This window comes from Psittacula echo, assembly GCF_963264785.1.
Source record: "Psittacula echo genome assembly, chromosome: 1".
In the NCBI taxonomy this organism is placed as follows: Eukaryota; Metazoa; Chordata; class Aves; order Psittaciformes; family Psittacidae; genus Psittacula; species Psittacula echo.
Window position 1 is genome coordinate 52,298,492 of NC_137735.1, and position 16,995 is coordinate 52,315,486.

Genomic DNA, 16,995 nt, shown 5'->3' on the forward strand with positions numbered 1-16,995 from the left:
TGGTGCTGCTTAATACTGAGAGATGTTGGAGCATATGCATCTTGACATATAGGGAGATATTTGCGTGTATTTGGATGTACAGCCTGAGCTCTCGTTCTGCACTGCTGTGTTGCAGCATGCAGCGTTCAGCTCAGCGTTTCCTAACATGTAATCACCTTGCCAGTTATATCCAGAGTAAGTGTGTAAATGGCATTCTTCCCTTGAGCATCATCCTAGTGTTAACACAGACCCTGCAGCCCTCCTGCTTTGCCCCAGGCCACCAGCAGTGGAGCTTTGCAGTTATTCTTCTGCAGCATTTCCACAGTCCCTTGGCCAGGCCATATCTAGGTGGGAAAGTCCCATGCTTGCTGGACGTTGTCCCTGGCATGTCCCTGTATTGTGTAGTTTTGGGCTGCTTCTCCCCCTCCTTGGCTGCACAGTGCTGAAGGTGATGCGGTGCTCCAGCACAGCCTGTCTGGGCTGCCCCTTTTCTAGCATGCTGCTGAGATAGGTGTTTCTGTAGCTGCTCTCTGTGCCTCCTATCCTGCTAGCTTTTTCCACTAACTTTCTAGATAGGGCTTTCTGGGGCAGTCTTAGGCTCTCATTTTCTTTCTTCCTTGGGCTCAGCTGCCTGTATCTTCTGCAGTTGCAGGCAACATTAGGGTTGTTCTGCTTCCATTCAAGTTTGGCAGAGTCATGCTACTGTCCTGTGCCAAAGCCAGAGCTCTGCTTCCCTGTGAAGCATACCAAGCAGTACCTTTCACTACTTCGGAAGGAGACCTGCAGTCCCACCTTCAGAGCAGACAATTCCAGGGGTCTCAGAACAGCTAGAGGTGAGGTACCTGAAGGAAAGGGCCTTGAAGATAGCAAGTCCAGATGCGGACCATGAAGATGATCAGAGGGCTGGAGCACCTCTCTGTGAAGACAGGTTCAGAGAGCTGGGCTTGTTCAGCCTGGAGAAAAGAAGGCTCTGGAGAGACCTTAGAGCAGCTTCCAGTGCCTAAAGGGGGCCTGCAAGAAAGCTGGAGAGGGACTTTTTACAAGGGCATGTAGTGACAGGACAAGGGGGAATGGCTTCAAACTGAAAGAAAGAGTTTAAGTTAGATATAGGGAAGAAAGGTTTATAAACTGAAAGGTTTATAAACTGAAAGGTTTAAGTTAGATATAGGGAAGAAACTGCTGTGGTGAGGCACTGGCACACATTGCCCAGAGAAGCTATGTATGCCTCATTCCTGGAAATGTTCAAGGCCATGATGGGGGTTTGAGCAGCCTGGTCTAGTGAGTGGAAGACAGGAACTAGATGATTTTTAAGTTTCCTTCCAACCCAAACCATTCTATGATTCTATGATAGGAGGGAACTGCTTGGCCAGTACACGGCTGCAGGCTATAGCTGACCCAACCCATGGGGTGTCAGAAACCAAAGGAAACTTTGAGTTTGGCAATACATGTAGATAGGGTGAAAATAGTGTGATGAACAGAAAGAGCTTGTCTCCTGTGAAAGCTAAGTATGCAAAGAGAAAGGCAGCCAAACACCAGGAAATCTAAAAGCAGTGACTTGTGTCCAAAGTTAGCATCTTAATTTTGCAGAAACTAGCCCTGCCTGCAGCTCAGCTCTCTTTAACAGTGGCATCATATGGTGGCCAAAGTTACCATTGAAGAAGTTATGATGCCATGGGTCCCTTGGGATACAGCTCTTCATGTCATAGCTCCGAGTCCTCTTCATATATAATCTACCTCTTCTTATTATAGAGAAGATGGTAACAGTGAAATCTGAAAAAAATGAATAGTTCTCCCTCCGTGTTGCCAAAGGTGCGCTGGCTTTTGCATAGAGTAAACCTGCCACTGGTGCTTGGCCATAGCTCTGCGCCATACTCAGTGTACTTGATCAAGCCCAGTATTCCATCTGGTCTCAGAGGATCAGGTCTTGGCTCAGGTATCTGCCAGTCGTGCCAGACCCAGTTCCATTCCCATAGCCGCAAGGGACAGCCACATGAGCTGGTGCTGCAAGGCCACCCATGCCTGCCCTCTTGCAAACAATCTTTTGAGCAGAGTTTTAAAGAACCTAGATAAAAGGCTCCTCTTTCCTTTACAGCTTCCAGGAACTAAACAATTGAACACAAGGTAGTGGTGTGTTTTTTTTTCAGTTGCTTATAAATATAATTTATTACCTGTTTAAAAATTCTTTCTTACACTTTGTACATGTCAGGCTGACAGAATAAATGCAGGCATTTACAAACAGAGGGAAAGAGAAAAAGGGGGGGTAAGAGGCACACTCAGAACTAGTAAACCACACCTCCACTATACAGCAATACAAATAATGCAATGGCTAGCACTTCTCTGGTAGTAAGTCAGTCTTTAGAAAAGGAATTGCATAGAAGATACAGCAATAGGAAAATCAAAATCAAAACAGTTCTCCAAATCTGAATAGCAAAGAAAACAAATCCCATGAACCCTGGTATAGCTGAGACATGGGAAGCAGAGGGAGAAATGCAATACACCCTCTTTCTTGGCCCAGGCTGCACAGACATTTCATTTCCTGTAGGCCCTCCTTCTTTGCTTTGGAAAGGTACCAAAGGTACCATCTTACATTTTTATTATTATTATTATTATTCAACATTTACAGACAGAAAATGTGTTAGCAAAAAATGTCTACCACACAGATGTGCCAAAACGGTAATGCCATAACTTCTCTGTCTTGGCTGTGTCACGCATCCTGTTTCAAGGTAGGTTATTGGCTCATGGCTCAGGGATGTATTTGCAAGGTGCCTTACAAGATCTATGGGAGATGAGTGTTTTGCTGCTTCTTCTGCCTAGTTTTGTTTACTTTCCAGACTGATTTCGCTTTCTATTCATGTTGTTTGAGCTCCCAAATTTACTCGCAATCCATAGCAAGAGCCAGCTGGCAGCAGCCAAAGAGGATCTTTGGGCTGCAGAAGCTTTTCTCATCTAGGGCTATTGTCCCACCAGCTGCAACTGGCAGCTGGAGGCCAGAGTGCCAGTACTCAGAGACCCACCTCACCACTGAGGATGGCCCTGCCTGATTACATCCCGCTTCTTCACAGGCATCCAGAAGTTACTCGCATGCCACAGCATGGGATGCTTTGGGAGAAAAGACCAGGCCCAGAGTACAGCAAACATAGCAATTAATCTCTTTGTAAGCAGTCGAGGAGACTGAACCACTATTAAATACATTTAACCAACATCACAGAAAATGTGAAATACCTATTTGGTGATAGAGGCTTGTGGGAACTCTGGATTATCGCTGCTTTTTTGTACAGGCAGAGCTTATCAAAGGACTTTCAGATAAAGGGATTTTCAGATTTCAGGGAGCAGGTGTCAAGCTTAAAGGACAAGTAAGTAAATAAACTAAATGCTGCTATTTCAGTCGAGGAGCTTGACCTACCAAACTTGACAGTTTATTTCTGTGGCTTTGGTTCAAGTCCAATTCTAGTGCCTTGCCAGGTTTTATTCTGTACTGCCTGTTTGACCTTGCAGTGATGATACAGCACTGAATTTTGACCTTCACCTTCACAAGCAAAAGTTGGTCATAAGAGGATGCCCACAACTAACATCAGAGTTAAAAGCATCCAGCGGTAGGTGTCCTTAATTTTCATCTCTGTATGTGTGTATATACACACACACTTCACATTTCTGTTAAATTCCCACTTCAAAGGATGTCTGAGATGACACATGCTTCAGCATTTAAAAATCTGCAGTACAGCTCATTTTATGAACTTAAGCTACTCATACACAAGCTAGGAATGGACTGTGGTGATGACCCCAAAGTCAAACCTCATTGGAGTCACTGGGGGAGAAGGGCCAAAAGTTTGGTTTCCATTCACAAACTACTCACATCTTTGCACTGCCTGCCATTAAGTAAGCCAGCCTGCAAACAGTTACTTCATGGACAAAGTAATACCTGAAAAGACTCCTGAACACTCATTAAGATAGTTTACAAAGTGCCCTGAACATGAGATTAAAAAAGAAACAAACAAAACCACCTCACCAGTATAATCTTGTTCAGAAGTAACCTCAGAGCTGTGGTAACTAACTACTTGGCTAGAGCATTCAATGGCCTAAGGATAACCCCTCCACCCCGCCCTTTCCCCATACCCCTACACCCCGAAACAAGAAGAAAAGGAGAACCAAGAAGAAACTACTGTAGGTAGCAATAGAAGACATTAGGACACTGTCCACAATGAGGGGCTTACAGCATGTAAATACATTTATTCCATATGTAAGCAACAGAAAGAAGGAGAAACCCAAGGAACAGAGATGTTCGCTCCATGGGTATCCCAGACTCCAGTATGTCTCATGAGTGTCTACATTTCTGCCAGCAGTACAGGAAAAAAAAATAGTCTTGGTCTCCCATGGAGCAAATCCTGACTGAAGAGACCCTCACTGCCTCAGAACTTCTGAGATTCAGTAAAGCAGCACTTAGGTCTTGCACTGTTTAGTGAGATACAGTGGATCAGCTGTGATCAGAAAACTCTGAAAAATCCCAACCAAACCCCAAACTTACCCTACACACAGACAGCCACCTTTACAAGAACACAACACAAGAGGAACTGAAGAAAAAGTCAGGTGAAAAGGACTGCTTCCAACACTGTTTCTTACTTGGAAAGAAAAGGTTTTCCTTGAAGTCAGTAGATATGTTATATATATTTATATAATATATATATTATTTATAGCGCTAGCAACCAACATGTAATGAAGAGATGGTGTGAAGAGCAGCAACACTGCTACAGTACATAGCTGAAGGTGGACAACTGAAAAGATAAGCATTTAAAAAAAGTAGTAATAACTGGAGGATAAGAAGCCTGCAGCCATTTTTTTCTTTTAAAGCAGATGTGCTTCCCTGACATAAAATGTTACAATAACCTGTAAGGATCGGTTCTGTCTGCCAAACTTATTTGCCCTTTTAAAGAGCCACCTCACAGGAGAAAACCTTTCCCCAAGCGATGTTGCTTACTGTGGCATGCTGGAGCTGGAGCACAGCCCCACGAGATGGCACTGTGTCCACGCAATGGTTTCTCTACCACCAAAAGTAATACTCGGAAAGATCTGATCTGGCTGCCCTTGCTCTTTGCTTCCCACCCTTCCTCCTTGGGGCAGCAGGATGGGGATGCTGAGGGATGCAAACCACCGACTTATGCCAGAGCCACCTCCCCAGCCACATGCCTTGTCAGGGAAAAAAAAAAAAAAGAAGAAAAAAACCCTGAGCAAAATAAATGCAAGGGGAGCACCAGGTGAGATGGGAGCTGCTGTCAACAGCAGTGGCAAAGCAAGAGTGTGGAGCTGCTGAGACAAAGTGTGGTGGCTCTGTGGTGGAAACTTGCCCACTCCTGGCAGCCTCTGCTCCCTGTCAGGGCTGAGGCAGCTGGCACAGTGCTGTGCTGGGCCCCTATAAAGGCTGGTGGAGCAAAGGCTGGAGAAACCGTTCAGCACCTAAGTAGGGAATGGAAGGTTTCTGAACAGTTGGGATGGAAGAAGAGCAGCTCCACTTCCCAGCGACAGTGATGCTCCTGCCAGCAGTGATGTTCTTGATCTCCATCCACTTCCATGAATGCTCCTCATAATCAGAGCAGGCCTTTTCCTCTCAATAAATCCCCTTTACAGTGACACTGCAAAAGGAAAATTCCTCAGAATACTTTAAGGCTGTTGCTTATCTGCTTTTTCTTGAATGAGGCATGGGGAGTAGGTCAGAGAGTTGGCAAGAAGATCATCAACTGATAGCGGTAACTATGAGACACTTTCCGGCAAGGCCCCAGTGAGAAGGCTGCACACGCTGCCTATAAGCAAAAACTGACAGCTGGGAGTACCAGTGAGCTTGGGCATCAGCTAACAAAGACTGAGCTGAAGAGAAGGGACAGAAGGACAGTTCGGCTCATGCACCTACCTTGGAAAAGGAGCCACACAGGAAAGATGCACGGGAAGGGTAAAGAAGTATGAACTAAATACAACCGTGGTTACACCTGGAGGTGGCACAGGAGGGAGAAAAGCTGAGACCTATCTTTTAAGGGTTATTTTATTGCTCCAAGGTAAGTCAGAAAGGTAAGAAAAGGGCAGAGCTGGAAGCCCCAGTCAAAGCTTCCTGAAGCTGAAAGCAGAATTTCCTTTAGCATTGCAATGGGCTGCATCAGATGCCTAAGGTGAAAAAGATGATTGTTGTTAAAAGGATGCCCATAGCATCTCCACATTAAAAGAAGGTGGGGCTTACACAGGCAAAATGCAGACATATGTTGAAAGTTAAAATGTATGTCCTCCGGGCTCCAGTTGTGACTGAGATGCTGGTTTGCAATTTGCCGGGTTACCTTCTACAGGGAAGGGAGAGCTTTATGATTGCTGCCCAATGGTCAATCAAAACCCCGCTGGTGTCAGGGAGCTGAGAAATTAAAAGGTCCTAAGCCTGTGAAATGTCAAATGGGAGAACGGGCAGATGGAATTTTCCTTTTGTTTCAACCAGTGACATTTTCGAAGTTACCTTTAAAGGAGCAATCTGGAAAGCCTTGGGGAAAAACAAAACCAAAACCATGAAAGAAAACAAGCCATCTCCAGTCTTGGGAAGCACATGGAGTGGGACTACATGCATGTGTGCACAACAGGGCCTAGCTGGAAACCTGGAACAGACAGGCTGGGGAAGAAAACCTTTTCTGCACCAGGAGAGGACAGACAAGCCTGGCAGTAAAACTACGGCAGTCCTACACACTGTCATGTACCAAAGAGTCAGTCTTTTCACTGAGCAGAAAACAAAATACATGTGCAGTGACAACTGAACAGGCAAAAGTTGGCTCCCTTTGCCAAGTTCCCACTTCACCTGCTTGTGGTGGACAAGAGGGACATGGCTGCATCTCACCCAGAAAAGATCCAGCAGAGGACTCCCAGTTAGCCTGGACCACCATAAACATTATGGGATCCGGTGGGTTTCTGTACAGTGAGTACCTGCAGCTCTGTGGGAGCTGCTGGCTCTCAGATCACTTCAAAGCAAGACATATGGAGACCCACACTGGATGCACAATTCAGTGTCAGTGCCTCCATGTGCTTGCACCTGTGTCCCTGATCCAGTGGTCTATGTGTATTTGGACTGGGAGGCTGTCGCTGGTTCACAGCCACCTTGGGACAGGATTGCTTCTTAAAGCAGCCTGGAGGCACCAAAGCGGTGCAAAACATCCCAGGGAGGGGTGCAGGGTTGGATCCTCTATGGGTGCAGATCAGTGACTATAGCAGAGTGTTACCAGTTTATACCACCTTTGCATCAGGCATGAAGCACAGCAATGCTAACATGATGTGAGCAACCAGTGTAGGCTAGTAGAGGACTTTAGAGGAAGAAAATGATGGCTGGAGAAGGGAAAGACAGATGTCTTGCAAGACGTTCAGGAAGGGTATAACAGGTGCCATAAAAACTGGAATGATTCATTCTGCTGCTGACAAAATTAGAAATAAAGTAATAATGGTAATAATAATAATATTAATAATAATAATTATAATCCTTGTACTAGATACTAATTAGTAAATAATTATCATAGCAACTTCTCTTTTTAATTCTTTTCTGGGTTTCTTCCCCCCAAACCACTCTGCATTGCATATTAAACCCCCTCATATTGCACAGGGGTGCAAAAGGTTGTTATGTTGCGAAATGAAAACTGACTCCAAACCTTATGTTCCCTGCTGTCCTATAGCTATTCTCCACTCAGCCTCAGTGAGACTGCCTCGGGGAAGGAAGAGGACTTTACGTATGTTCCTGCTTAGCACCCAGAGTACCTGCTTTCTAGATGCACACCTTTTAACTCTGGTTTTCTTGTTTGCTATTTTTTTACAAGTAGGTCTAGGAAACAGAACAATGACAGGAGGATCATTGTGAGACAATAGATGTGCAGAATTGTAGCCAAAATCTGAATTCACCAGAAACCAATAAGCTGAAATAGCCACAACCAACTGTCCATAGCCTTGTCTAGAATGGCTTTAAACAAAAAATATAAAGAGCCATGGACAGTCTCCTTACCCCTGTCCAGAATTTGATGTAAACAACATCCATAGAAACTGGGATTGTTAAGAAAGTTTATCCATATATCTGGATAGCAATAAAAAGCGTTTCCTAGGAAACTGTAAAATCCTGTACCAAGCAGCGTACAGCCAAGCCGAGAGGAACATTAGTTGATTTATATTTTCAAGGTACAACTTCGCATTATTTCTTTTAGATCCTGTGATAATGTACAAGGAGAGCATGTGTGAAGGTCAGGGCTGGTTTTTTTCTGTTTGTTTGTTTGCTTGCTTGCTTCTCTGTAGTGTTTCTTGTGTAACTCATTGGTCTGGGTTTTCATTTCAATTCTCGTTTGTAATAACAGGGCATTACCGCTCCCTGCGTCTGTCCTTCCTGTTCACGCCAAGGCTGCATCAGTAATTTCCTTCTGCTGCCAAAGAAACAACGGTTTCGTGTCTTCCCATTTCTTCAAGAACCGCTGCCAGCATGCTCAGGTTGCCATCAGGGAAATTCTGGGCTTCCCAGAGATCCAGGATCACCCCAGTGGGACTCGATTTTGTAGCAAAATAATTTAGGTACCTGCAACAAGCCAAAAGGAAATACATTTTTCCAGGTTCATGAAGGATATCTGAGTTAGAATCATAGAATCATAGAACAGTTAGGGTTGGAAAGGATCATCTTAAGATCATCTAGTTCCAACCCCCCTGCCATGAGCAGGGACACCTCACACTAAACCATGCCACCCAAGGCCTCATCCAACCTGGCCTTGAACACCGCCAAGGATGGAGCATTCACAACCTCCCTGGGCAACCCATTCCAGTGCCTCACCCCCCTCTCAATAAAGAATTTCTTCCTTAGATCCAATCTAAACTTCCCCTGTTTAAGTTTGAACCCGTTACCCCTTGTCCTGTCACTACAGTCCCTGATGAAGAGTCCATCCCCAGCACCCTTGTAGGCCCCCTTCAGATACTGGAAGGCTGCTATGAGGTCTCCACGCAGCCGCCTTTTCTCCAGGCTGAACAGCCCCAACTTTCTCAGCCTGTCTTCACCCGATCCACACAGACAGCCCCACTCACCTGTCCAGCTTCAGCTTGTGGGCCAGCATCCGCCAGTCATGGCCCCTGGTCTGGGGCGCATCCAGGCTGCTGCACAGCTTCTGCCTTATTGGGAGGGGGATGCTGAAAGCGCTGGGCCCTACTATGGTGGTGATGGTGCTTGCTGAGTCCATGGCAGGATAATTGATGCCAGTAGGTTCCTGACATTGGAAAGAAAGAAAAAGACAAAACCAAAAATCAACAACAGTTTTGTTACTGAGTGAAGAGACCACTGTAGATTATATTCTCGGAGCCTCAGTTCTTCTACTTGCATTAGCATTTATGTTAGTCAGCTGAAAAAGAGAAATATTTATAACCAACTTTGAGCAGACAGCAGGTATTTTTTTTTTTCCTTTTTGTTTTGAGGGTGAAGATAACTATGGCTGGAAAAAATTTAGTCCAGCTTCATTAATCACTTATTGGAAATAACGAAAGATCAGTACTTTGACACATTTTAGAGCAAATTGCTACTACTGGGGCAGGACAGGGCTTTCCTGGCTTGGCTGGCAAAGGCCCCTTCCTGGCACTCCCCAAGTCCCCCACTCCACACTGAACCAGTAGTGAGCTCACACCACTGACATCTGGCTGGGAGCACCCAGTCTCTTGGAAGCCTCTGATGCTGGGCAGGCCAGAAACAGTCAGTTAATACTGCCCCAGGCACAACCTGATCCCTCATTTTTACATGGCTCTAACTCTGTGCTGGAGATAGATAACTGGAATGTGTGCACTCATACTCTTTTATACACACCAGTTAATCCTCTTCACCTCTTTAAGTACACCTTTCTTTCCTTTTTTTTTTTTTTTTTTTTTTTTCCCAAGAAACGGCATTTATGGAAGGTTTATGCCACGCTGTAATGTCCTCAGTTAACAATACCCAAAGCAGTGCTGAATACTATATCCCTACTTGGGTGCCAAGGGCCTGCATTGCAGACTGGCCACCCCAAACCCACCACTTCAGTCAATGAGCTACTGTTCTTTAACTGCCTGGCAATGGGGGTGGCCATGGCAAAATGACTTGCATGCCACCCCTGCTGCCTGTGGGCTCATCCATGCTGCCAGGTCAGAAGTGGCTGTAGGGTGGTGACTGGTAGCATCACAGATGGACAACCTTCCCTTCTTATTTTAGGCCAAGGGATGCAAATGACACATTGACGCAGCACTGGCCTGGTTCTTGAGATGGGCTGCTGCCCCAGGTTCATCAGGATTGCTGCAGAAAGAGCCCAGGTATTTGTGGCGGTGCCCTGGGGCTCTTTTGGGTGAATATTAACAGCATGAGATAAAAAGGGGATTTCAAAAACAAATGGTGGGAGAGATCTAATGCAGTCTTCCTCTTGCCTTGCAAATGTGCATGTTTTGGCATTCACTGCATTTGTATATACCGTGGAAGACACTGTATAAAGCCAGAATATGACAGTTGAATCTGCAGCAGTTTTATATCCTTTAAAGGGGACAAAAGAGAAAGCCCATAAAGGGAGGATGCAGGAAACTAGTAACTGTGTTCCTGTATTTTTACCGTAGAGTGACAGAGGCAAAGAGGTAGATGAAGAAAGGTGCCAGTATGGTCCTGCAACGCCTAACTATTAGCTGGATACCACTGGCCTACCCACAGAAGAAAATGTGAGGAACCACAGCTAAGGTTTCCTGATGTCTGATCTGGTGTCTTTTTCACACTTCTACAGGCATACACATCAGTTTCCAGATTGCTGTTATTACACTTTGTAGTGAATTTGTCATCAAATTGTCTGAATTTTAGAGTTTTTTTCTACTTTACACAACCCTATATGCCATCCCTTAGCAGCCCAAGGTCCTCCTGCTCCTTGCTGGGGCTCAGGAGCATCACAAGATGTGAACCACAAGGAGCAATTTTGCAGGAGGCGGCCTTGATAACAGCGGTATTATTCACTCCCTCTATTCAATCCTGATGGATGGGATCACAGCACAAGACAAGAATATTATCCTGTTCCCTCTGAATCTATTACCAGGCCCTATTACACACAACCAGCTGAAGATGATTATAGTGTACACTTGCATTTCATTAAAGTTACTCTCAGTTCCTTTCTCTGTGAGGTTAAATTAGAGATTACTTCAATGCAGCACTTATTACAATAATTGTTTATGATACTTTGTTTTACCATCTGTCTTTAATGTTGTGTAGTCCCCAGCTGAATCTGCAACCTTATACCCACTAACCAAGCAGATGTTGTGGGTAATGGTACACACTACTGGGGCCCTACAGCACAAAAACTTTCATCAGTGGCTTCCGAGCCCTTCTCCAAGTCAGCCAGCAGCAATTGCTGCCCAAGAGCCTGCTTTCATAGCTGCCAAGGGTACCAGGCATAAAACCCACCAGCACATTAACTGAAGTCAACGCCACGTCACACCTGAACATGTTGCTTGGTCTCAGCCTTAAGCTTGACTGCCCCAAGAAATGAAGGTTCTCTAGATGCTACATAGCATTGGAAAAATGTTCCCAAACTTACATTTTTCTACTAGAAAATGTCAGCCATCAAAAGAAAAAGTGTCAAAGATAACTGTCAGGATTTGTAGCAGTAGCAAAATATGAGTAAAAAAGTCTATTGCAACTAGACCATCTGATACTCCCTATTGCACAGCTGTTACTATGTGGGATGAGAGGGGAGTAGCTCATGCAAACATACGGCAATGACATTTTTCTATTCTTTCTCCCCCCTTCAAGGAAATGTCAGGCATGATGCTCTTGTAGCCTGCCAGGAAAGAGGGCCATGTGGTGCTTTGCAAGATGCATCAGGAAATGGTAGGCGAAGAGCTCCTTCACATAAACACAGAAAGGTGGCAGTAGCAGGGAGACCATAGCTGCCTTCCTCCTTCCCTTAAAGGGAGGATGCTCCCTTCCAGATGAGAGAAACTAAGGGAAAATGCAACAGAAGACAAAAAGCAACAATGTCATCCATCCCTTATATCCATCCCAGCAGTCAGGAGGAAAAAGGGAAGCACTAAACAGGTAGCAGTGGGAAAAGATATACTTCCTTAGTCCTCCCATGTTCCTGCTATCAGATAGAGAAATACATCAATGTAATTTACCTCTGAGACAGAGCAGTTGAGCTGGAAGATCTGCCCTTCTCCTTCGACCTGCCGGACACAGAGTTTGCACACCAGCTCCAGGGTATTCAGGCTGAACCTTTCCAGCGTGAAGGTGCAGTGCAGGTTCCTCTGGCATCCACTCCAGATGTGGTAAAAGGGAATTTCCTGAAGGATGAAAGCAAAAAAAAGTATAGTCAGGGGGTGGTGTGGGACCAGAGTGGGGATGCTATAGGACTAGAGACTGTGGGCTCCATGATACTGTCACTGCAAATAGTCCACGTTAAAAAATGTCCACAGGACTGTAGCCTGGCATCTGGTGTTTTTTAAACACCTCTTTGTGTCACTCTGTTTCTTTAGGCCCCACTGCTAGCATCCAGTGTGAATGGTTTGTGATGCTCACCTGGTATTTAGCTGGCAGTTTGCTCTTCCAGAGAGAGTGGGCAATGTCATGAATGGACAGGCGGAGGTTGTGGGTGCTTCCCTTAAAATACAAAGTTTTGGGCTCCTCCAAAAGCTGCCCGCCCATCTGCCGCTCAAGCTGGAGGACCTCCTGCAGTATTATGATAAAAGGAAGAAGGTGGTCAGGTTCCATCAAGGCAGAACACTTCTGATTTTGAATCTTCTGATCCCGTGAGATCAGCTGCTACAGATGTTGTAACTTGTGTAATACAGAAACAAATAATGCACAGGCATTGCACAGGATTCTGTTTCCCTGTGAACCAGAACTGCATTAGTGGATCTGAGTATGATTTAAATACAGAAATATATTAGTCTTCATTGCTCACCAAATTGGACATCTTATGGTAACATTACTATTTTGGTTTTGGAAGCTCTTATTTGTGTAGGTCTTGTTGACATGGGGCCTATGCATACTGTTGGTCCTTCAGCTTGTGGCCTCCTAGGAAAGTGCTCTATGACAGGGTGATACAGGAGGTAACAGATGCCTATGCCGAGACTCAATTGCCAAGCGGGATGGTATCAAAACAATGCAAGACACTGTGATGGAGCATTTTGTACATAGGAATACATAGGTTCACAGTTATGAAATACTGATCTTGTGATCAAAAGCCAGTAAGCCAAGAGCCTGGTCTTTTTCTGCAGCTGAAAATAAATACATGCCCGTAACTAATGAGACCACAGCGGACCGTTACCTACAGTCTAATTGTAGTCCACGTGGAAGAAGCAAGTGCAAAGGCACCTACGTGAGTCCCATTAGAAACTAACACAGCCAGTCTCAGTCATATTTAATTGTAAGAGCCAACCAACCAGTCTCACGTGGCCAAAGCCAATCATGCACAGAATAAGCATGCTCAAGAAGTATGCAGGCACACAAAACCAGGATGCTACACCAGGCCAACTAAGGAGCCTCTGTTTTAGCCCAATATAAAATAGACTACTCTTGATCACATCAGGATCTAGTTAGCACACAAGAAATAGTCCAATCCAGCACCTGACAGATCCTGAAGCTAAAATGATGTTTGTTTATCAACCATCAGAGGAAAAGAAACAAAATCAAGAAACCTTTTAGATTAAGGCTATGCCAATGAATCAGTTCCAGCTTCTTTCCAGTGCTCCCTAATTACCTTGTCAAGATGTCTAAAGAGCAATCGATAGTAATTATCTGATTACTATAGATCTTCATTATGTCAAATTACCTCCCTGGAAGGGCCAGAAGACTCACAGCACTGCGTGAGCTAATTGCAGATGCCACCTCTCAGGCACACAGGCCACAGGGGCCAAACAACTGCCTCTGCCCATGCAGTGCCAGCTCTGGGTGCTGCTCTGCTGTGAGGAAAAACATTGCAGAGTGATGTTGCATCATCCCAGCCACCAGATTTGGGGGCCTAGTTTCAATATCCTACTTTCAGTAACCACCCTTGGTCACTGTAGCTCCTCTACATGCTCCAACTGGAGAATGCTGAGCAGCCAGTACTTCTCCCATGCCATTCAGCTAATTAATTTAGAATTAATTTGGAGCCATGATTTCCACTATCCTTCAAACCTGCAGGCTGGCTCTAGCCATACGGCATTTTATTTAGAGCAGTGCTTATCCGGCTGGCTGGTGTCTCTATACCCTCCTGAGCCAAAACCTGAGCTGCGTGTTGCTTGCCCAGTGCTGTGGTGGCTCTGGCCACCCTTCCCATTATTTCTCACCACTCCTCTGAGCTGGGACTTATGCTCTTACACCCTTCTTAAGAGAAGGAGCTGTGTAAGGCATTGCTCCAACATCAGCATCACCAGGGCGGTATTTGTACTACCTGTATTTGGAAAGGGCTTCTTCATTAATATGGCACAAGCAAGCAATGGTGTTCAGTTTAAGCTGTTGCCTTTCTTCATTAGGTGGAAAAATACTCATTAAATAACCAAGAGAAGATCACATGCCTCTTGTGCCTTTTTTGGTGTGTTTGTTGAGGACACTTATTGCACAGCATGAGGCAGGTTGAGGCACTCCACCTTGCTATAGCCTGAAATCATTTGTTCCTGGTGTCAGAGGCACCATTTCCATGTGCCCAGATGCTTAGCACTCACCACACTGCCACACATGGGTGGCATACCTCAATCTCAAAGCCATACATAAATAAACAGAATAAAGCAGCTAGATTTCTTAACAGTTACCCTATTATTAGGGGGTTTTAGGTTTTTTTTTTTTTTTTTCTCAGCAGACTAGCTTGGGCATCCCCCTTGAAATGCAAAACTCAGCCTTAAAAGAAAGAGGCCAGTGCTCAAAGTCACAGCTACCCTCAACCTTCCCCAAAAAGCACTTTTGTGAGCTCAGGATCCTGTAGGGCAGAGGATGACACCCACAAGATCAGCACTGAACTCACTGAACTCACTCTGCTTCACAGCCCCAAGAACCCTGCCAAGCCGCTCCCATAATAACTGAGCCCTTATTGATGGCAAAGTCATTACATTTCCCTACTGTATGTACTGTGGGTGCTGGCAGTTCAGCAGCAAGCACTTATGCTGCATGATGAGATGGAAAAGCCTGCTGGATAAATACAGTACTGTGCCTTATACTGCAAATGCTTGTCTTCCTTTGGTGGCTGTTAGGATACATTCAGCATATGGCACACTCATTCCAAGTTGTAAATAATAACAAAATGCATTTTGTTGCCTATTAAAATAAACACATAATCCCATACAAATGCTCTTCCAAACCTCAGACATCCCATCATGGTAACATTTCACACTGCTCTTCCCTCTTCTTACCATGCCTTGCCTGGAGCAGCCATCCCCAAGACACCGAGATACTGTACCTGGTGCCTCACTTGCTGTCTACAACTTTCCCTCCTTGTCCAAATTATTTTTAACCTCAGGACCTGCTAGTCCAATCCCATCTGCACACCTTGTTCTGCACAGCTAGCGGTGGTCGCCTGGTGAATGCCTTCCCATTGGCAACATAGCAGTGCCAAGGACCTCATCCCAGCATGGCTGGGGCTGCTGTGGTGCCAGCTGTTGTGACAGGATGTGACAAACACCCCAACTTTCTTTCTAAATAGTCATAGTTTGAGTCTACACAACACTGTTGCACGTGGCTGGTTTGTATGCATTGGTTTGTACACACCAATTCACACTCACTGGTCGATGCTCAACTCTTTCATCTACACCTAGCTTACTAGGGTCATTTTTCTTAAACCTTCTTCTTCCCAAGACCTTTCATTTTCAGAGAAGTGCAACTGAAACATTCATAAGAGTTTGAGGCCAGCAAGTAGATATGCTTGTCCTCCTGTAAACCACCAGCTGGTTGGGTCTTAAATGTCATGGATGGCCTTCAAGTCTCAGGGAAGATGTGCCAAAAAACCAAGAAGATTAAAATGGGCATACTTTGCTGTAAAAAAGCATTAAGTATGGGTGGGAGGATAGCTGCCTCACTTTGGTCACCTTTCCTTACCAAATTACGAGCTCACTTTGGGGTCTACCTGCAGCAGAAACCCGAAGAATGGCCTGCTGCCCTCCCAAATGCTGGCTGCAGCTTCTCAGGTAAAAGATGGTCCCTCTGTGTTCCCCTGTGTCTCTCCTTATCCCTTCTGCTATTGCACTGAATTGGATTAACTTTACCTTGCAACTCCCTCCACAGTCAATTAGAAACAAACCAACAGCTCCTGAGTAGCACCTAATTGGATTCCCCCAGCTCTGACTGCATTAGCTGTCTGTCCAAGGCCCCTCTGACTTGCTTATTATTACCTCAGGCCTTGATGAACCCGTGGAAAATTGTATTACGCAGCACAGGCATAAAACCATTAGGACTCTTGAAGCTTGATTGCTATGAAAGATCCTTTTCTCTTTTTTAAAGAGGAAAAACAAAAGGGAAATTAGACAAGGGAAAACAATTGTTTCTAAAAGCCTGATAACACCAACGCATTGACAGAGGCCAAGCTCTAAGGTCCTGTAGAGACAAGACTACACTAAAGTCACAATATGACTTCTTCTACCCTTATACATAGAGGAGAAGAGCATCCCTCCAACAGCCTAGGCAGGCAGGCCTTTATATCGGATAGTACTGAGGAGAAAAACAGAGCATGCCATTTGCAGCGATCGAAGTCACTGCTCCAAAAACCACAAACATTTCCCAGCCAGTGGATTTAAATCCCAGTAATTCCCATGTACAGCTGAGGAAACAAAAACATACAGCACCAGGATGACTCTGCTTCGAGTCAGGCTTTGAACTCGTTTTGCTGCGAAGAGGCACTTGGGAAGTTGCACTGGCTATGACTAAAGAAAACACCCCCCTTTTTAATATCTTACGCTGTTACATGTGCAGTTGGAGTTACATATTTCATGAATGCATCTATTATAGATATCTACATATAAATATATAAATATTATAGATATCATCTATAAATACAGGTATTTATAAAGAGAAATAGCAAGTATGATTAT

At 44.9% G+C, this 16,995-nt stretch overlaps 1 protein-coding gene across 2 annotated transcripts in view; it reads right to left on the reverse strand.

Annotated features, from left to right (window-relative positions):
* Window positions 1–8,373: 8,373 nt before the first annotated feature.
* UNC5C (unc-5 netrin receptor C) overlaps window positions 8,374–16,995 on the reverse strand; it is a gene marked incomplete at both ends in the record, with an annotated part of 250,220 nt that continues 241,598 nt past the window's right edge. For both annotated transcript variants that reach the window (XM_080614327.1, XM_080614326.1), the window contains 4 exons: window positions 8,374–8,539; window positions 9,037–9,215; window positions 12,115–12,279; window positions 12,515–12,664. In XM_080614327.1, the coding sequence (XP_080470453.1) occupies window positions 8,374–8,539; window positions 9,037–9,215; window positions 12,115–12,279; window positions 12,515–12,664 (660 nt within the window). The remainder of the gene's footprint in view (window positions 8,540–9,036; window positions 9,216–12,114; window positions 12,280–12,514; window positions 12,665–16,995) is intronic.